At 22.5% G+C, this 23,540-nt stretch overlaps 3 protein-coding genes across 7 annotated transcripts; all 3 read right to left on the reverse strand.

The window, feature by feature from the left end:
* Window positions 1-1,611: 1,611 nt before the first annotated feature.
* Window positions 1,612-4,533, reverse strand: LOC128962069 (uncharacterized). 2 transcript variants are annotated; one of them, XM_054308400.1, is made up of 4 exons: window positions 4,200-4,533; window positions 3,957-4,083; window positions 3,681-3,879; window positions 1,612-2,905 (listed from the first exon to the last, which is right to left on the reverse strand). In XM_054308400.1, the coding sequence occupies exons 2-4, from the start codon at window positions 4,011-4,013 to the stop codon at window positions 1,767-1,769; spliced, it is 1,395 nt and encodes a 464-aa protein (XP_054164375.1). In that variant the 5' UTR covers window positions 4,014-4,083; window positions 4,200-4,533; the 3' UTR covers window positions 1,612-1,766. The 2 variants fall into 2 exon arrangements, with proteins under 2 accessions (XP_054164375.1, XP_054164376.1); XM_054308401.1 differs by having other exon boundaries at window positions 4,170-4,533.
* A 2,629-nt stretch (window positions 4,534-7,162) lies between these two features.
* On the reverse strand, window positions 7,163-10,833 carry LOC128962067 (cytoplasmic dynein 1 intermediate chain 2-like). Of its 4 annotated transcripts, XM_054308395.1 has the most exons (10): window positions 10,740-10,833; window positions 10,377-10,651; window positions 9,929-10,144; window positions 9,779-9,820; window positions 9,670-9,690; window positions 9,437-9,454; window positions 9,165-9,185; window positions 8,595-8,919; window positions 7,500-8,535; window positions 7,163-7,431 (listed from the first exon to the last, which is right to left on the reverse strand). In XM_054308395.1, exons 2-10 carry the CDS (start codon window positions 10,555-10,557, stop codon window positions 7,255-7,257), a joined length of 2,037 nt encoding a protein of 678 aa, XP_054164370.1. In that variant the 5' UTR covers window positions 10,558-10,651; window positions 10,740-10,833; the 3' UTR covers window positions 7,163-7,254. The 4 variants fall into 4 exon arrangements, with proteins under 4 accessions (XP_054164370.1, XP_054164372.1, XP_054164371.1 ...); XM_054308397.1 differs by lacking the exons at window positions 9,779-9,820; window positions 10,740-10,833 and having other exon boundaries at window positions 10,377-10,708; XM_054308396.1 differs by lacking the exons at window positions 9,165-9,185; window positions 9,437-9,454; window positions 10,740-10,833 and having other exon boundaries at window positions 10,377-10,707.
* A 2,511-nt stretch (window positions 10,834-13,344) lies between these two features.
* On the reverse strand, window positions 13,345-14,819 carry LOC128962432 (aquaporin-9-like). The gene is made up of 7 exons (XM_054308807.1): window positions 14,652-14,819; window positions 14,448-14,586; window positions 14,341-14,367; window positions 14,191-14,271; window positions 13,950-14,122; window positions 13,645-13,862; window positions 13,345-13,570 (listed from the first exon to the last, which is right to left on the reverse strand). Exons 1-7 carry the CDS (start codon window positions 14,757-14,759, stop codon window positions 13,345-13,347), a joined length of 972 nt encoding a protein of 323 aa, XP_054164782.1. The 5' UTR covers window positions 14,760-14,819.
* Window positions 14,820-23,540: the final 8,721 nt, after the last annotated feature.

The raw sequence follows: 23,540 nt of genomic DNA on the forward strand, positions 1-23,540 counted from the left end.
AGCTAACTTTGCAAAATATGATACATTGAGAGTTAATAGGGATTTGATCGCGTGATTAGTTTGCTCTTTGAATTTTAGGTCAAATGTCAAACAGTCTTAAAATAGTATAAAACATTACAGTATTTCAGTTTAAAATATTAAATCCATTTATTAATTTGTTTTAAAAGAAAGCTGAATATTAAATAAATTTATATTTAGTTTTAAACAATTATTAATTATTAAATGCTAAGTTATCTAATACAGTGAAAGTCTAATACAATATTATATATAATATTAGGATTGTTTACGAATATTAAATATGTATTCTCTATACTTTAATAATTAATATATTTATTGTAAATTTATATAATATTGCAATCATACAGTAAACCTATACTTATACACTGTAACTAATTAAGATTAATTAAGATGTTTGTGATTATTAATATATATATATTAAAAGTATTTAATGTTATTTAAATTTATATGTAAACGTAATGATTGAAGCTTAGACTTTGAAACTTTAAAATAGAGTATCAAAAATTTATAAAAAAAAATAGTAAGCAATAACAATAACAATTACCATAATTTTAGTTTATATTAATTTTTACTTAAATAAAACAATTTTCTAATTTTATTTTTGTATTTAAAATTAATTAGTTATTGTTTTTTACTTTATTACCTAAAATAGTTGTTTTGCTGAATCCAATAAAATTATTTGAAATATACAATTAATATACAAATGCATACAAATATGGTTGTAAAGGATGTGTAAATTAATCTATTGTACGTTTAAATGTCAAATATGTTTACTCCTAAGGTTTATTGTGTCAATATTTGACATTTTCAATATAATATTATAATTTTAACGACAATAAAGACACACAAAAGAATTTCCTGTAAATTAATTTTTATTTGATTTTATGTTCATTTTCATACAATTTTTATTTGCTTATATAATTATAATGTCTATAAGTTTTAAATGTCAACAATATTTTATTTAAACTAATTTTTTAATTTAATTAATTTCAATTTTAAAACACTGTTTCTCTTATTAGTTATGATATAAAAAATTAGTGACAAGAATACATCTTAGACTTTCCTTCAGTAACTTAATAATAGATTTTTTTAAATATAAATATTTTTGAAACTATGGCACAGAATGTAAGTCCAGTGAGTGTCAAATCTTAAAATATTCAACATTTAAATTATTGAAAATCTCTTCTGAAAACTTTAACTTTCTATTCATTTTAGACATCTGTTAAACAATAGAAGATATGGATTCCTGAGATCACATCCTTGTTTCGCATGATTTCAACAAATATTTTATTGAAAAACAATCTATTTTTAAATTATTGAAATTTTTTTTTATTGTAACCAATAAAGTAAGCTTTATATATCATTTATATATATCATATATTTTTATATTGTATTCTTAAAAATATTGTTTACATTAGTGGTGTTTCTAATATAGACAACAAATACTACATAACATTATATCAATACATGTGTTTGACTCTATAGACAGGCGTTAATGATAATTAAATCACTAAATTTTTATGAGATTAAATTAATTCATTCATTTACTTGTGATTAATATAATAAAACATATCTTTTAAATTAAATATCATAATTCATAAAAATTATAAAAAATGATATATCTATGGATACCTGAATACAAAGTGAAAATATTGATTAGAAACGTATAGATGATGTGTTTTGCTGACAACAGTTTCAATGATATTATAATTAAATAAACGTTATCTTCAAAACATTATCAATCAAAGTTAGTCATCACTTGCTGTACTTCTATGCGATTGCGGTCCACTAACACTAATAGGACTGTTAGCACTCGTACCACTCTTGAATTGTGACTGACATATAGGACACGGACCTCCCAAATGAAGGTCTAGCTGTAGTGTTGCGTTATGTTTGATGCCGTAATCACTTAATGTACGTAAATCAGCCAAATCTCTGCCATCCATAAGCAATCGTTGATCACATGGTGAGATACCCTCCTGTTCATGAATCTTAACCTTTACTATTTCGATGGTCTCACTTGGATCGACTTGTACTTCAATTGTCTTATTCGACAATGTTTTGACAAATATCTTCATACCATCTCTAAGTCTAAGAACCAGATGTCTGAGAGATTCTGTGTGTACGTTATAATAACTTAAAGTCTTATGATCTTCAAGTTGTAGTCCAGCAAAGAACAGCAACTGATGGTCGATAGGAATGTCTTCCTTCGAACTTATCTTTGTTTTTACACTTTCTATAGTGTCATATGAAAGCACATCCAAACTAATGACAGTTCCATAAAATGTGATGTTTAGTGTCTTGCCTTCACTTGTTTGAGAGGCGGCACAAACAGTTGACAAAGAAGATGAAGAACAATGAGGATGAGGTGAATGAGGATATTGATGCAAATGATGGAAGTGTTGATCACACATATCTTTCGTTCTTTTACTGGGTATGTCTTTCCATGAGGTGGTCGTCGGTCTCTTTCTTCCAATGCCATGACCTTTGGACAAATGACAATCATCGTCGTCATCATCGTTAATGTCAATCTGTTTCTGGATCTGCTCTAAGGTGTGTTGCAATCGATTGATTTGATCATTAAGTTGAATGAATTGTCTTTCGTGATCACTAATACTTTCTTCATGTGTTTTCTTTGTATTCTTCAGTTCACTGATCTGTTCCTCATGAATACGTTTACAACTCTTTAATTCATTGATTTGTTTCTGTTGGCTGTTAACCAATTCACGCAAATCAGACAAACAGTTGTGTTCTTCGACTTGATTTCTAAGCAAAATGAGTCCACAGCCCTTCTCGCAGATGATTGGTTTATATGGATTGAAATCACATTCATTGCAATGAGTTTGCAATAACTCTAATTTTACCACTGATTTGCACCCAAACGATGCTATTAATTGTTTAATTAAATATTTAGTTTTAATATTTTTTCAAATATTTGTTTAATAGAGAATAATGTAAACATGTTGTATAGAGATTTAATTAAATTTTATTAATAATAATCAATAGCTTATATATTTAATAAATCAAATGTAAACAAACTAAAAAAACTACGGTAATTATAAATCAAATAATTTTGAAATCATTTTAATTATATAGTAATCGTATCCTTTCAAAAAGTTATTGTAAACGTGTGCAAATAATTTATAGTATTATTATTACTCAATTAATTAATTAATTAAATATATTTGAATAAATAGGATAATGGATTTTAGCAACAGTTTCAATGCTTTGAGGACAATCACATACTGGCTAACTATAAGATACTAAGTAATCAATGAATAAAATATAAAAATTAATATTTTCATTACAACACTATCTCAATGCTATTTATTTATGATTTTGTGATAACTGTATAAATATGTATACATTTATTTATATCATATATGTTGAAACTGACTTTAAAGCTTAAATAAAAGTAAACCAAATGAGACATTAATATAAAAAATAGTTATGTAGTAATTGAAGTAGTATTTAGTAATTATAATTATGATATAAGAAAATCCTTGTTATAAAAAAATTGTGTCATTTTTTATATGATAGTAATAATCTAAGTATTATGATATGGTATAAGATATTATTTTTATTATTAATTGATATAATTATAATAAAATTCAGTGAAACGATAAAAAGTATAAATAATGTAAAAAATATCGATTACAAACCATATTCACATTTGATGTCCAATTTGGCCAAAAAGTTACGTAAAACCCGTGGCGCAGGTTTCAGGTTTGTTGAGTTGAGTGGCTGTCTATCGACGGGACAATTGTTTTGTCTTTGAAGCCATTCATTGATACAATCGTTACAAAAGGTATGCTCACAATCGGGTGCCTGAACTGCATCTTCAAGAACTGAACAACAGATCTATTGGTTGGACAACAAACAAGTCGTTACAGACAAAGACAATCAATTGATTGTTATATTCAATTGCTATGACTTACTGGACATTTGAGTTCGTCGTCCACTTCGGTCTCAAATCTGATCAAATCGTAACCCATTTGTCGATAGTTTTGTAGCAATAGATGTGATCACTGTATCAATTGGTTTAATCACTTGAATTAAGAATTACTATTAAATTGATTTCAATAAAAAATTAAATTAAATTAAATCAAAACAACAAAATAACAGAATTGAAGAGTCAGTCAAATCATCACATTTTTTGGTGATATCTGTAGTCTTCATACCATATATTATATGATCAATGGTTTGGTATTTGTTGTCAATTCAGACCAATTGATGACAAATACAATCCAAATATCTTTTACTTTAAACTGATTTACTTTATATTGCATTCCCTGTATTCACTCTACAATACTATTCAATACAATAATACATTCTATTAATAATACACTACAGTATAGTCTACTCAACACTTCACTCAATACAGTCCACACTTTTTCATTAATCATTTGTTCAAAAACAACGTTACGGGTAGTTATCCACAAAGGATCAAATAATGTTACTCCTATGGTATCAGACAATTGGGGGACAATATGTACTAAAACTTGATATACATAAAGTACAGTGAAGGCTATGTTTAAAGTTACACTATTTTTGTATTACTTTATATGCGATATATTTTCTATTAATATAGTATTAACTGATTGTCTATTGAAATAATACTACACTATTGACAATACATTTCTACTGTAGACTAATCTTATGACTGCAGTATTAATACATTACAGGCATTACTAGTCTGTGAATAGCATAGCATTGATTTTGATGGGAACGGGAGGCCCAACACTATTGTATGACCACTGCTTTACTATGTATTTAAACTTTAATTATATAACTCTTTAGTAAAGCAATCATTAATATGTTTGCAACGAAACGACAAACTTTATAAAAGTACTGATAGTTGTATTGATAATAAATAATATGATATACATATATGCTCTCAATTATTGCTATCAATTGCTTTTCAAACCGGTCTCAACACAAACACAACTGAATTAATATTTTTTTTCAATCAGTTTATAAGATTTTATATTATTTTAATGTTGAAAGATATGATTAAATGGTTGACACAAACTAGTGATTCACACGATTTTTTAAGTCAAATACCCATAAGTTAAATGTTTAAGTAATTTATTATTTGATATATTTTTTTGGAGGCGCCCACTATCTGTCATAAGCTAATTGTTGAGGTCATCATTGATTGCTTTGATTTAATCCACACTTTTAATGAGTTTAAGTTTAAGGTGTGATTAAAAACAACATATGTTAATGAATATTACATAAAATGTTATGCAATTTAAATAATATTTTTGTATTGCTTAATAGTACTGTAGTTTTATATAAAATTGATCCAATGTCATTTTTGTAATAGGGATTACTATTTACAGCAACTTGTTTTTTAATGACATACATATACAGTATAATACAATATTGTTTATTACAAATAATAGAAATACTGTACTATATATACATATATACTGTACATAAGGATATTATACTCTAATATACATTAATATCATTGTACTATATATTGTGGTATATGTATGACTCGTTTTTTCAAAATAATTAAGTAATTATTGCAAAGTACTGTACTGTATATATAAATATTACAAATGATATTCAGGAACTCCTGAAAGGAGTCCGTATATGCATTCTATAAGTCTGTCGGTCTGTCTGTCTGTCTGTCCCACATAGGTCAGTGGTTCGAATCCAGGCTCTGCTACAATTTTTTTTAATTTTTTGATTTTTTAAGTTAAGGAGTTCGTATGGAAATGCTTTTGAAGCATTCTCAACTGGTTTTAAAATAACATTTGTACAGTACATGTACTGTACACTCTAGTTATTATTGATATAAATACATCATATATTGTATATACTATATACGGTATATTATATCCATAGTTATACATTAAATAGATAACTATTATATAATTTGTTTTTCTATTTGTTAGAAGCAATAGCTTGTAGTCTAATATATAAATTATAATCAAATGTTTCGCTGTATTGTTGCCAATAAAATAATGTCAATCAATGTAATCCCTTGTGAGTCACATTTGATTACTATTTCTATATATTATTTATTATTATTTTTTTGTTTAACAATTAACATGAATTGTAAGATAAAATATTCATATTTTAGTAGAAAATTGTATTAAAGCATTGAATCATCAAATAGTGTGATAAAAAAAATAAAAAAATGACTATATTTAGAGTTCGGGAAAATTTCCCAATTATTTTATTTTATATAAATTTTGAATATTATCACTCAATCTATGGAATTTATACTTATTTTAAAATATTTCAATAAAATTTTATTGTTGGTATTTAAGTTTTAGTACTTTTAGTTTAGTTTAGTTTAGTTAGTATTAGTATTAGTATTAGTATTAGTATTAGTATTAGTATTAGTATTAGTATTAGTATTAGTATTAGTATTAGTATTATAAAATATATTTGATCATCAAAAGGGTTAGAAAAATAAAATAAAATATTTCGTTATTATTCTGAAAAATTAGAAGCATTTTATTTACTAACTTTCATACCTATTAAAATTACCCCCAATTCTAACTATATTTGAATTAATAACATAATTGCGTGTATAATATACTGTAAATACGGTACTGTATTATAAAGTATATTTGTGTGTTGATGTAAGGTATGTAAACTATGTATTTATTTCTTATTAAATGATAATAATAATAATGGTGTAAAATATCTCAAATTCTAAGAGTTAATATTTAATTATTTGTTAGTGATTTGTTATTTTTAAAATATAAAATTATTATAATTAATTGCATGTTGCTATTACCAAGGCAATCTTATTTTATAGAATTTTACAATTAAAACATGTACCGTAATTATGAATTAAAATGGGATAAACATATACATGAATTGTAACATTAAATTTATATTGAGAATGGCTAACAGTTAGACAATATAAACTACTGTATAATTATAACTATTAAATTAAAATAATGTTAACTTATTTAATAGGAAATGTATTGGACTAACTTTTATTTTTACCGGTACTAACACTTTCCAATAATAGTCTACCGGTAATAGAAAAATATTTAGTACTTTATAACTACCGGTAATAATATTTTATATAAAACTCTATATCAAATCAATTTGTTTTAATAAATATAAGATTAGCGCAAATATGCGAAAAAATATTTATAAGATAAACGCTTAATATTTTACTTTATTTAAAATATTGTTATAATATAAATAAATTTACATTGATAATCCTAATTATTAAATATAACAAATATAACAATACATTTATCGTATGGGAATCGGTGGTGAAGAATAAGCAGATAAAGAAGCGGCTGAAGACAAACTTGAATATGCAGTGTCTGTGCCGTAATCTGCAGTGGATTCGGGTTCGGCATTATTCTTGAGTTCCTGTAATGTATGCAAAAATCTTGTCGACTCATCTCCTTTTGGTGTCGATAATTGCTGTTTTATTATAATCATTACCATAAATATAATTACTGTTTATATAAAAATCAAAGTCAATGTCATACCTCTCCCACATCATAGATCCAAATCTTGCCGACATCATCGCCAACAACCACTTGATTGCCGGCATTATTCCAAACAATACGATTTAAGGCTGGATTTCCGTCAACTATTGTCGAAGCGGTTGGCAATTCGGTATCGTTATTAAGATTCCATAAATCGATTCTTCCGATACCATCAACACTTGCAAACAATGCCGGATGTATTGGACTCCAAGAAACATCATACAAATAATCACAATTGTCCTCAAATGAATACAATGGTTTACTCTCTTTAGTTGACCATAGTTTAAGTGTCCAATCAAAGGATGACGTAAGAAAAAGATGTGAAAAATCAATTTGTGAGAGCGCTGAGTGACAGTCGACACTAGTAACAGGTCCCTGATGTCCATCAAACACATCTAAAATACCGGCTTTGGTTCCGTGACGGCAAGCGGTATATACTGATCCTTCTTCGCTGCCAATTATGAAATTATTATAATCTCCTAAAGGAAAAGACATTGAAGACACAGCAACAGGTCGTGACTGCTTTTGTTGACTCAATTCCATAGTGTCTTGTGGTTGGGATAACATGTCTAAGCTCCAGGAGCACAGCTTTCCATCAGTTGAAACACTAATCACATTGTGTGAATTGGGTGTTCCGACCACTTGAATACAATAAACAGGATGAGTGTGCGCTGACGCTGATAATGGACTCCTTTGGACTGGTGTTCGCTTATTAGACCGATTATCCCATAAAACAATTTGTCCGGAATAAGTGCCGCCAAGTATTAAATTTGGATGAAATTTTGCAAAACATGTGGACATTACCGGTGATTGACAATGAAATATATATTCTGGAGTAGACTTTTTAAACTTCATATTCCAAATAAGGCAAACACCGTCCGGTTCATTGGGATTGTCCTCATTGTTATTATATGAAGCAACAAGAAGTTCGGGATATTGTGTCGACCAATCAAATGAAGTGATAGTACGACCCTTACACCATCGCTCGTCATAAAAACAACGATTATATACTAAACGGTTTCCACTCTTGTCTTCGCTGTAATTGAGTTATAATTTTAGTTTTTTTTTAATTACATGATAAACGCGTTAACAAACCTTTCATAATCTTCACGAGCACCGGTATAGTCGATAAATATATCGGATGGTTCATTATAATACAGTGCTCTTTCGGTGACCCTAACTGCCCGATCCATAAACTTTTTGAATTCCTCTTTCATCATAATATGTCTTTTCTCTTCTTCGGTATACTCTTTCTTTACCGGCTTTTTCTCCTCTTCTTTGTTAATCTCTTGCATAGTCTGTGCCGGTCTGACCGGTTCGACGTTCGGTAAATTGGAAGACCTATTGTATGATTGCGGTGGTGTTCCAAAGTAAGAGCCATCGTTTTCATCTTCACCAGGAATGTCATCATATGTGAGGACTATTGAAATAAAAGAAATATTTAATATTATAATTAACGGTAATTATAATTAATGAAACAAATTAACAAAACTTTTCCTTCCAATCAATAAAATCATAGAATAATCAAGTCTTCAGGTATTAGAAACTTTAACCAAAAAGTGTAGAGAAAATGTTGCAAATCATGCATTCAAGGAATGGGATCAACAGTAGTAATAGCAAAGGATTGATAGGTTTAAGGGATGTGTAATATTGAGTTAGACATACCTTGGAACTCGTCATCCCATTCTAAGACATTAAAATTATCTTTTTAGTGACAATTCAATCGAGTTTTTGAATCGATTTGTTATAATGAAAGAAACAAAGAAAATATTTGTAAAAGTATGGGACAATTGGCACCACATCTCGATATTATATCCAATCAATTAGAACTTAGCTTTTAATATAAATAATAAACTAAATCTAATTCAAACAATACATATCTAATAAAACAATAACCACTGTATTTATCGTATATTTATTAAAAGCCATTTTCATACCTTCGTCCCAATGAATCACTGATTTTGTTGTTAAAGTGTAAAGAGTGTGAAAAAGTGAAATTAGATGCGATTATTATTAGCAGTCAATCAAATCAAACAAAATTATTATTAATTATCATATGATTGGTGTGTGTTTTGATGGAAGGAAAGCTTGGATTGCATTTGTTTTTTGTCAAATGAGTTAAATTAAAATATCAAATCAATACGTATTATAATCAATAATAGATACATACCATAGTAGTCGAGAGGACCGCCTGTCAAACAAATCAAAGACAATAATATTAATATTTTTTAAACATTTTATCATTTAATCAATTATAGAGTTAATGAAACAAATGAAACCTTTCTTTGATTTTTGATTTCCAAACGGAGAATCAAACGATGCTTTTAGTAGTGATATTAAGATATAAATAAAGATTATAGTAATGAGTATTACAAAAGTACTGAAATCATTATTAATTAATTGCAAGACATTTGTCACTCAATCAGTACCTCCTCTATCGGTGTTGTGGCCAATAGTTTGTGTTTGCTTCTCATAAGTGACACTCTCTTTGGGAGCAATTGATGTTTGATTCAAATTAACGATTGAAAAGGTTTTCCTCTCGCCTGAAGCTAATTGAGCTGTCGATTGATTTGTTGGATCTTTTAGTGGTGAAGATAACTGATTGACATCAAGTGAAGACTTAGGTTGTGCACTACGGATGTCATCTATAGATTACATTACAAATTAAATTCACTCAAAACAGTGGCAAATAATTTAGTTTACAGACACTCATGAGTTATCATATATTATGGCTATAATTACATGCAATTTAATATATAAAACAATTTTATAATAAAACCCATTATTTAATGCCTAAACCCATTCCCAACCCAACCCTACATAACCGTCAAATACATCAAATAAAATATTCAAATAATATGATATCAATGGTATTACCATTAGTTTGTAATGAAATCCCAATATCCTTAAGAATTTTGTCCACTTCTTCCAAGTCCTTACTCGATCTCTTAGTGTCTGATTCTTGACTCTCTTTCTCCCGAATCCTTCTGGCCTTCTCTTCCTTCAGTTGTTGTAATTTTAATCTCTTCTTCTCGAGTTCAGCCCTTCTGTCGGCCATATTGTGTGAAATCAATTAAATTATCACTGATTTGGTTATTATTATTATTGTTGTTGTAGTTGACAGACAATGACAGTACAACTCCTATTAAAAGCTTATAATAATTATTAGATATAAATAAATGAGTGATTGTTATAATAAATAGTGTCAATAGTTATCTGTTAATTGCCGTAAATTCGGACCTTTTTGTTCAATGAGTAAACAAATTGTCAGTATTTTCTGTGTTTATGTTAATTATTAATTGACATCAAATGTGTCGCCAATAGTGTTAAACATATGAATGAAATGCACACTAAATGCATAATTTTGTCGTCAAATGTTATGAGAGGTCGCTATCAGTGTTCAGTGTTTAGAATATTTTTTAATTTATTAAATAACATTAACAAACTGTTTCAGTATAAGCAAAACCAAAACAATAATGGCAGCCACACAATTATACCTTATAATACAGTAGTCTATGTATATACGCGTAATATTATTAGGTATAATGCTTAGGGGCGGAGTTTATACAAAACATTAAGTATTTTTTATGTATATATTAAGTGTAATCTATGTGTTTGTGGTGTGTCTGCTATTGTTTTGGTTTTGCTTGTATTGAAACAGTTTTTTGCTTTATATTAATAGAGTGAGTCATTCATCACTTTAAGTCACTATCACTGAAAAGGCGCGTCTTTTAAGTATATTATTCATTAGATTAATCATATAATTAACTATTAATTTATATTTTTATTAATTTATATTTTTATTAATTTTATCCAATCATATAAGTCTACTATTAATAATATAATATAAAAATTTTATTTTAAATTCAATTCAACTGCAATTATGACTAATTATTGTCACCAATACTTCAACTTTTAAATAAAAATAAATTATTTTAAATGATTAATAAAATTAATATAAATTAGATAATCATTTAATAACTAATTTTGAAAATGTTAAAAATACAATATTCTGCATAAATGCTAATATTATACTACAGTAATATAATTTACAATAAAAATTATCTTATTTAGTACTTTAGTTATTTATATATAAAATTCATACAATAATATACATATGTTTCTATAAGTTAGTATCATGATCATTTTACAATAATTATTGACAATTATAATATTTTGAAAACTATAAAACATTAAAATCTGTAAATTGTTAAATATTTTATGTATTTTATACTAAATACTATAATCTATATTTGAGAATATTTTGTAAAATCATTTGATGACAAAATATAAATACATTAATTAAAAATATTTAAATACTAATGCATTACTTGATACCAAAATTAATAATAAGTTGGAATTATTATAAATTATTATAATTATTACAAACTTAATTAAAGTAAATATTTTACGATTATTATTATATTTCAAACTGAAATCAACGTTAATATTAATTTATGTCAATTTTACTAATAATATGATATGAATTTATATTAATATCCCTCAATAAATCATTTTTTCAATAGAAAATTCTACAAAATATTAATGAAAATCTCAACCATATATTTGACGTGAAATTCAATTCATTAATAATTTAATCGCTTTTTATTAATAATAAAATTACAAAGATATTAATGAAATTTTATTTTTCATAATAAAAATTATTGTTTTATTTAATCAATAAATAAACAAAATACAATATAATTTATTACATGTGTTAATATTTGATAATTATATAATCAATAGATTTAATGAATTAATGTTTGTGTAAATTAAGGAAATTTCCATAAACTTCTAATGTGTTCACTGATATTTATATAATAAAACTAATAATTAACTGTTAGGTACAGTAATTGAACTTAATTTATAATATGATATACATCTATGAGATACTCACGCATGTATTAAACATTTGAGATAATAAATATTATATCAAATAAGTTTAATAAGTTTTAAAATATAGTTTTTATGATATAAAAAGTGTAATATTATTTTAAATATATTTAAAGTGAACAAATTTAATTAAATTATATTTTCAACAAATAAATTCTGTATTTTTTATATTTTAATGATAAAATTAAAAATATTTAATTCAATATTGACTTAAAGATATTATTATGTAATATTAACTATTGAAAAAACATCAATTGCAAATTTTAAAAATTTATTTTTAAGTTATAATCAAATTAATGGATTAGCTATCATTTGTTTTATTATAATACAATTTTTATTTTAACAATAAAAAGAAATTCAAAATATTTTAATATACAAAATATATTTCTTACTATAATAGTTTTAAAGTATTTTTTTATAAAAAAAATAATTTTTTATTACTTAAACATTAAATTACCGTAGTTGTATCAACAAAAAAACAATTTTTAACTAATAAAATAAACAGTTAATAATTGATTGATTATTAATTACTAGTGATAATGATAATTTGTAACAACTTATGTTATTAATTTAATTTTATCGATAATAAATCATTTTTATCGGATATTAATGTCGTTTCCGTATACTAATCTAAGTTATATACAAAAAATTAATTTTATATTAACATAAGTATTTTGATATACTGTATATTGGATATTTAATCGATTTTATTTTTTATTTATTTAATTTATATAAACAATTTTTTATTATATATTTTTAATTTATTATTTAATGTTAATATAAAGTTTCCTATTAAATATTAATAATACTTTATATTAAATATATATATATATTCCTATTCAGTTATATATTTTAATGTATATATAATACTAATATAAATTTATGTATGCTAAATAATAAAATTGAAAAATAAATAACAATATGCTATTTTAAATGTACAGTATATTATAAATTAAAATTGAGACTTCGTTTGATTATTATGATTATTTTTTTCAATATCATTATTGATTGAAAAAACTGTATTAATTTGAGGCAATGTTTCACTATTTATATTATCAATGCATTTATCTTTAGGCCACGGAAGCTCTATGAAGAAAAAGTAGGTCCAAACACCTACTATGGCACCGATTACAGGCCCAACAATACCACCCGACCACCAATAGTTGCCATTGAGTGCACTAATATATCATAAAAATTAATAAAAATTAATAAAAATTACTGAATATTTATGTAAAATAAAAATATATATTACGTGAAGGCATGTTTGCCGTAGATAACCATAGCCGAGAATATTCGGGGACCCAAATCACGCGCGGGATTTAGTGGCGCGCCTTCGTTGCTGTTAAATGCTATGGCGTGACAAGTGATTACAAATGCCAAACAAAACGGTTGTAAAGGTTTCGGTATATTTAAGTTTTTCTCATCAGTTACGGCACAGACAGAGAATAGTAGAGAAGCAGTTCCTACGACCTGACAAATTGAACGACTCATTCAATTAGTTTATAATGATTTATGGGTCACAGCTATCCCTCCATTTAATCAATGAAAATATAATACCTGATCTATTATAGAGCCAAATAGTGTTACGTACTCCTGTGGATATGTTGCAAAAAATTTACCGGTACTTAAATTATGGCCATAGGTTTGCAATTGGGTATTATTTCTAATTAATATGTGATTATTTTGTAACTCTATTACATCAATATATACATAATAAATAATTGCCGGTGCTATTATCAATTTATATATAAAAAAAAATTATTACTTTCAAACTTAAATCTTGTATAAATTGAAATACCTATTATTGCTGCCAAAATTTGCGCCAATATATAGGGCATCACTTTTTTCCACTGAAATTTACCAATTGTTGCCATTGCAACTAAAATAGTATATTAATTTATTAAACATTCATATATTTATATAAATAAATTAACAACTAAAAGCTTACTTGAAACAGCAGGGTTTATATGACCACCTATAGTACATATAAAATAGCAATAAGTTATAAATATTATATATTATTATTAAATGTTGTCAAATATTGATTAAAAGTACCGGTAATATTAAAAGAAGCACAAAGACCCACAAAGGCTCCAAAACCCCAACAAATATTAGACGACCAAAGATCAGACCTAAAGTTTGGATCATTTTTTGGATTATTACTTGTTGTCACTCCAGCTGAACACCCAATTAACTAAATTAAACATTTTATTTATTAAAATTTCAAATATTTTAATTAAAAAAAATTAAATGACTAACCATTAACATAAAAGTGCCGATAAATTCAGCCAACAATTCTCGTAATAAACATTTCCAATGAATTAAATCATTTTCGTTATTAGTTTTGTTAACTTTAAAAATTTTCATATTTTATTTGCAATAATGAGTTGTTTTTTTTGTTGAAGTTTTCACACTTATAATGATTTTACTTATAATGTAAAACACTTCTATATGTAGTTTATATGTAATAGAAAAAACATCAATTAATAGAGTATATAATTGGCTAAAATCTTTAAAACAATTACTGTATTAAAGTATATGATAGTAAATAATTTAATGACATTTTATAGATATTGGGCTATCATAGAGTATAATAAATAATAATTGATTTCTTATCAGAAAATGTTATATCAATTTATATATATATATATATATATATTTCTATTTTTATTAATCATATTAATTAATACTTACATATTAACAATTTTTTAACTTTTAGTTAAAGTGTTACAATTTAAATTTTTTTGGTGATAATAAATAAAACTTACTAAAGCTAATAATTTTTTAAAATTTTTATTTGTTTCCTACTAATATCAATTAATGTATATGTAATCTTTACACGTGTTTGAGATATCGGTTACTAAAAGTCTAGTATTTTAATTGCAATTTGCAAATAACATATTTTGATGTTTAAATAAAAATTTTGTTTATTTTATTTTAAATATATTTGCAATTAATATCAATTAACATTGTATAAATATATGATAATATTTATAGATAAAATCTTGAATAATATTTGTTGTAATTTATAAAATATAACAAAATTATTTATTAAATATAAATATTATAATTATAAAATATCAATAGTTAAACAGTATTAAAAATATCAGCAATTAATATAATTTAAATAATTTAAACAAAATATAACTATAGATTAAGCAAAGTATCAAAATTAATATAAATTTAACTTATTTAGATTAATTGTACTTATTTTATATTTATAAAATGTTTATAAATATTAAATAATTAATTAATTAATTAAATAATTTGAAAATAATAATACTAATTTAAACAAATCTAACCATTTAATGACTTATGATTACATTTTTATGCCTTAAATAAGTTGTCAAATAATAAATCAACTCTACTGTATTATAACATTTTATAATTAACATAATTTATTATTATTATTATTATTATTTGCTTTTAAAATTTATATGAAATATTAAATATATTGTTAATTTATTTAAAAAATAACTAAATTAAATAAATAACAAAATTATTAGGTCAAAATTAGAATCGCACAATTTATTATTATTATTATTAAACTAGTTATGGTTAATAATTATTATATTATCTTTCAAATAATTTATATCAAAAATAAATAACTAATAAATTTTTCCAAAATAAACAAAAATATGATACATATAATGGCATAGAAGTACTAATAAAATATTGTCAATGAATTAATAAAGAGATTCACTAATAAAGTATTTATTTATTTATGTTTAGTAATAACTAAACAAAAATAACTAAATTATCGATTGTTTTCTTTGATTAAATAATGATTAATATTGTTTGTAATTATATAAATTAATAATTCATTAATAACTTTTAGTAACATTATATTGTATAAAGATAGTTAAATATAGACAAACAAAACATATAAATATATCAGTAATTTATCATTTGATGACTTATTTGTATCAAATCATATCATTTTAACACTACTTTAATTGGTGTTCAATATTTTAATGTCTTGTCTTTCAGCTATAAATTAATTTTAATAATAAGTTTACATAAAAGCGGCTTTCCTTTTGTAAAAGATAAACTGTTTTGAAAAATATAAAGAATATTATTATATGTTAACTCTAATACTAATATGTAGATTATATACTGTATATCAAGTTATATCATATAAATTGTTTTCCAGACAATTTTGTGACCTAATTATTAATGATTTTTGAAATTTAAAAATAAAGATTTGTCTAATTCTAAGAAATTTTAGCAAAACAAACACATAAAGTCATATATAATGATAATCATAAATAAATAATGAAAATTAATATTTGAATAGATTTTTATTATATAGTGTATGATCAGGTAGAATTTCATGAATAAACGATCTATAATTATAATCCAATAAAAATATTACATTAGAATAGTTGAAAATAATTTTATTGTATTAATTAATTATAACTATTAAAAATTTTATTGAAGGGTATTAAACATAAATTATAATAGATAGAGGGGATAGCCCTAAAAATATCAAAACATGACTATTCTGATCACAATATATTCTGTATATAATTTTTAAAAAATAAAGTAATTTTTTAATTAATAATATTTTTAAAAAACAAATATTTCTATTACAGTAATTGTATTTTATATGATTATATGTTTAAATATTAGATTTTTATAATGCTTAAAAAATATAAAAAAAAGTTCATTTTAAACAAACTAAAACTTCAATGACTTGTTAATGAAATCTATTTGTGTGTCTATATTTGTGTCTTGCATTTTATTTTAGAAATTTTAACATTTTATATAAAATATTGAAAACTAAAAAAGATATTTTTATTATTTATTTTAGTTAATTAATAATTATATTTTAATATACTTTATATTAATTACGCATAAATTTTTACAATTTTCTCGCGAATCCATATGTTTCTAATATATTGATGTAATGGAAATTTTTTTTGACATATTAACTATTTTGATTGATTTGTGAATTAAAAATAATTGTTTTATATTAAATGTAAGTAATTGAGTATTGATTTATATTTATGATTAAAGTATTAAGAGTTTTATTAGAAAATGCGTTAATCATTAAATAAATTTATTATTTTATATCATATAAAATTTTATCATTTAATACAAATACTTAATAAAATAAATTTATATTAAAAGCAATATTAATATTTTTAATTCTTATATCCTATTTACCTTAAAATTCATTTTAGTACAAAAATACTACAAGTAATACTTATAAAAATTATTAGTTTAAAACATAAAATAAAAACTAAATTAATAATTTTGTCAAATATTATCGAAATCTTTATATAATGATTTTTATAATCCTTTATATCAAAACTTTATTACTCAAAAAACAATTGATAGTTATTTATTTTTTATAATAGAATGAAAACCCATACTAATTATTACAATATTTATATATTAATATTATTTTAATTATTAAATAAAGATTTTACAAATTATATATTATTTTATAAAATTATATAATATAACACATTTTAGAAACAATTAAAAGGAATACAAACATATTATATAAATATATTATTTATTATTTACAGTTATTATTATAAAATTATTGTACTATTACAATACTTACCTTATTATTCATAATTATTTTTTTATTTAAAAGAATTTTAAATAATTTTAATTTCTTTAACATTAAATAAATTTCTTTAATTGTACTGAAAATGTCAAACAAAATCAAACAAAAACTGTTAATAAGATATACAGAGTATTAGATTTATTATAAAATTAAAGAAAAAATTATAAATACTTAAAAACATTGAAGTATATCATACTTTCAAACAATATGAGCATGAATTAAAGCACAGGTGTGCAATATATTCAAAAGTCATTGTTATTTAATATAATATTTTATCAAATATTAGATTAAATAAAAATTATTTATTAACTGCAATATTGTTATATTATAATACGTATACTGTATAATATATATATAGTAAGATTAAATTTTAGTTTATCGTCAATTAATTATGCAATTTATTTACGTAAATTACTTGAAAATCAATTGAAAGTAAGTCAATAAATGTCACATTATTATTATTATCTAAAATGGTAAATTATACTTTTTAAAATTATTACTACATCTAATTATTAATATGTTTATATAATAGATAACAAAAAATAATATAACATGAATATTTTCTAGTACTTGATATTTATTTATAATATTATATAAATAAATTTCATTTTACTATTGTATGTTATTATAATAATTATTATTTATAAGTTGTTTTGTAATAAATATTAACATAATTAATTAAAATAAATATTAAAAAACAATATATTAGAATTTGATAATTATCTATTTTAAATGTAAATTTTGATCTATTATTAGATACAAGTTATTTTGAAAATAAAATTACTGTATATTATTATATATAAAAAATTTATATAATATAATGTCTGAAATGCTTTCGAAAATTAATGGAAATGAATAGAAAATTCTTGTGAATAATTCATAGCAACAATAATAATAAAAATGTATTTTATTTCTTTACAAAACAATACAATTGTGAATCGTTTGAACATTGCCTTCAGTGAAGAGACCTTTTTTGATAACATTTCGTTTTTTCTCATGTCATGCACTGAATCTAAAATATTTGACTTTAATTTCAATGGCATTTACTAACCATTTGTTGAAAAAGAAAGATAAAGAAAAAGAAGAAGAGAGAGAATGAGAGTCTTTGTTATTATTAGATTCTTTGCTTAAATTCTTGAATGTTAACTATTGCTATGAATTTTGACTTTTAGAGTATTATTGAAAAAATCAATAAAAAATTAACAACAAATTATATATTTGACCAAATGTCTCATTTTTAACTTTATAAATTTATAATAAAAATATAATAAAATTGATAAATATCATAATAAATATAAATATAATTTATATTGAAAAAAGTCTAATATATTTAATATATTGAACTATATATTTTTGACACTTTTATAATTTTTATTAAGTACATATTTTAAACTATGATGCAATTAATATATTTATTTTAATTAAAATCCTAATATTAAACATAAATAAATTTTATATTCTAAATTACATTATAGCTAAAGTTTATGTCACAATTGTCTAACTTTATGTTTACTAAAAGTCATTTTATATAAAAATATAAAATATAAGGATATTATGTTTTATTGTCTTTTTTAGGAGTATTTATGGTTATTATTGTATAGTTTGACTTTTTTGTGCTATAATCCATTTGCAGTAAACTTAAGCAAACTTTCTTATAAATTTTCAGTGTTAAACAAATCAATTTGTTTTGTACAATGAACTGAATCATTGCTTAAATAGTTAATTCCTATTTAATTGCAATATATTAAGTATTGTCAAACAAATGAGTTCATGTGATTAGTTTGTGCGCTATTTAATTAGTATTCATTATGTATGTGCAAACAAATTGATGTTCATATAACTAATGCTTAAAATGAATTTTATATAACATATAATGTAATTATTTGGTTTTAGGTATAGACTTAAATTATATGGATATAAATATAATGTCATTATTTGATGTGAAAAGGCATTAAACTGTCGGTTATTTAAGTGATTGATCGACACAACAGATATTTCTCAAAATATATACTGTATATGTATTTAAAGTTATTACTTCTACATTATATTTATTTTATATTACAAATATTTGCAGTTATATATATATATATATATATATATATATATACAGTACTGTTTTATCTTTATTGCACTTTGTTTTCAGTGTTTAACATTTGATATTTTATACCGATATATTTGATATTTTATGTTCCTATAGACTGACCAATCATTTATAGCTATTAAACGTTTGATATATATAATTATAAATTGTCTATATTTTTAATGTTACTCAAAAAATGAAGCAAAAATTTTCATCTGAATGATTGAATTTTTGATTTAATAAACTGTAATTAATTTTTGTCTTTACTATAGTATTATAAAAATTATTATTAGATTAGAAAATTATTTAAAGAATCATTACTTAGAATTAATTATTATTGGTATATACTGTATAAGTTTAATTAATGTTAGTTTAATTACATTTATAGTATAAAATAAATATTACGATAAAAAATATTTGTCGAGAAAAAAATAAATCATTGTATTTAACTTTGGAAAAAGTGAAATTAGTAAATCTATTGATTAGAATTAATATATTAAAAGTTTAACATTTATGATTAATCATAGTTTTTTAGTTATTGTTTTCAAAAATTGAAATACTGGAAACATCTTCGATAATTAGCTTTTTTTGTATAAATTATTTCAATTTTTTGAACAAATAAAAGTCAAATATTTTTAATTTTTTTTTTAAATTTATTAAATTCCTTAATCAAAATTTATTATAGATATAAGCATTATATAACAAGTAATGACCGTTTTAGTACATCAATTTTTACGTTATTATTATGATGCAACTAATAAAGATAAAAATGTGATTCTTTTTAAATAAAAAAGGTCGATTATTTATATTTACATTTTACAATTATTTGAATTTAGTTTTTCTATATTTTACCAATTATTATCATTTTAGTAAAAGACATTCAAATTTGACTAAACAAATTTTTTAATTATAGTGATTATTTAAATGTTATAATAATAAATTCCAATGTGATAATATTTCATTAAATAATATTAGCCTAGATGATTGTTCAGAAAAGTTTTCAAAATTTTAATATTAATATTTAAAATTTTATAATAAAATAATTGTCAGAACTAAAGCTAAATTGTTTAGCATTATATTGTTACATATAATTGTTAAAAATCTAAAGTTATCATGTTATCCGTCTAACAATATACTTGACTTTAAATGCCACACTGTTAGAGCTAGATTGTTTCTTCTTAATGACAAATATATAAAAATAAATATAATGACTTTTTGTAATTTGCTGAATCATGTACTATATCTTATAAAATTATGTCTAACTTTTTCTTTAAGTGAGATATATTTAATTTTCTTTCATGAATAGTATGTATATAAGTATCTACTAATGATAAGTAGAATTATAAAAAACAAATTTATATTTAAGTAGATAATTTTATCTTAAAACTAAAAAATTTTCGTTATGTGTGATAATTTCAACATATTTTATTATTTGATTGAAAATATCTATCAATTTTATAATTATTATATCAAATGACATATATACTAATATATAATAAATAGTTTATATTTAATATTTAAATTTTAATAAAAAAAACAATTGAATTAATCTATGATGCTTATTTTATTTAAAAGTATGTGATTTAAAGAATTTAAAAAACAATAAAAGAGTCTGAATATAAAGTTATTGTTAGTTGTAAATATAGTCCTGTTAGTGTACTTTAAGATTAATTTTAAATTGTATTTTTAAATATTTGTTTAAACAAATTACAATTAAAACTATAACATGATGTAAAAAATGTCATTTTTACTTTTTTGCAAAAAATACATATGAAAAATTTTTAAAAATGACATTGTTTATTTACCTAAATATTAGGCGATAATCAATGAAACAGATGTAAATTTTATGATTTTTTATCATTTGTAGTTTTCGAATAAATTAACTTTAAAATTTGTTTTAATTTCGGACAGTTTCAATTGTAGAATACTTATATATTGATACACTTGTAAAAATTTAATTTATTTATTTAATATTAAATTATAAATCATTATTTATTTCTGATTATTTATCAATTATATGACTAAACAATTTTTAATTGTTGTAAATGAAATATGTAGTTGTATTTGAAAGTAATTTACTCATATATCTAACCTTAGTTAGTATGCATTGTATTTCTATTGTATTTCTATTGTATTTCTATTTTATTATATATTGTATTGTATTATCAATTCTCTTCATTCGTTCAGTATTTTCTGTGGTCTATCTTAATGTGTGTGTAATTCAGTTGCGTTTCAGTAATTTGAGTAATACTTGTCTTTCACTATCTCTTGTTGTAAAAGTCGAGAGAGAGAGAGAGAGAGAGAGAGAGAGAGAGAGAGAGAAAGAGAGAGTTGTACTATAAGAGTGAATAGAAAGAAATAATGAGAGAAATAGAGAGGTAGTATGTATGTAGAGAGAGAGAGAGAGAGAGAGAGAGAGAGAGAGAGAGAGAGAGAGAGAGAGAGAGAGAGAGAGAGAGAGAGAGATCCAAGAGTTTGCCTTAAAAGAAATCGATCGGTTTGTATCTCATATAAGACACAACACTACTAAAAGATACTTTAATAGATATATTCAAAATAAACACTAAAACAAACAAAATTATTTACAATATATAATAAAAATTAAGTAAAACCAAGTTATTATACTTATTAAATATTATATTTTTGTTAATTAATTTCTGTATAATTTATAAATATAAAAGTTATATTAATAATATTTATAAATTATTATTAGTAGTTATTATAACTTTTTATATTTTGTATTATTAAAATTTTCAATTACTGTCTATGTTAATTTATATTTTTAAATTTTAACAATCTATCTAAATATGTCTACATGTATTTTATAGTTTTGAAATTTAAATACACAAAGTAACACAAAATTATACATAATTAAATCTAATTTTGTTAAGAACTAAATAATAATAATACTTGAATTTTTAAATTAGTTTACAAATAAAAATACTGTAATAATGTTTAAATTATTAACTACTAAATCAAATTTAATCAAATTAAATTTAACATTATTATTATACAATTACGAATGTATATTCATTTTGTTTTTTTTAAATATAATATAAACTGTATTAAATTCAATTCAAAATATATTAAAGTGACATATAATTTATTTTATTTTTTTCACATACAAAATACTGTATAATATAGTAAATTTTATGAAATAAAAAGTTGCATTTTAAGCAAACAGTTTGCACAACAAAAACACAATATTCTACATTAATATGATATATATTTTATTTTTACAATATTCTTCTTTTTAATTTAAAGACTTATTTTTTTAATTTAAAGTAAGCTTCAATTTATTATATATCAATATATTAATATATACACAATATATAGCTACTGTATTATATTGTATTTATATTATATTACGTTATAAAATATATGTTTGATATATTTTTACTTACGTATACCATATTTATAGTGTAGATATTTACCAATTTAAGCAATTTAAGTATCCAAACACAATATATCTGTTTGTGTATTGAGT

Source organism: Oppia nitens, unplaced genomic scaffold (assembly GCF_028296485.1).
Source record: "Oppia nitens isolate AA-2021 unplaced genomic scaffold, nextdenovo-longstitch-racon4-pilon3 scaffold6_pilon_pilon_pilon, whole genome shotgun sequence".
NCBI lineage: Eukaryota > Metazoa > Arthropoda > Arachnida > Sarcoptiformes > Oppiidae > Oppia > Oppia nitens.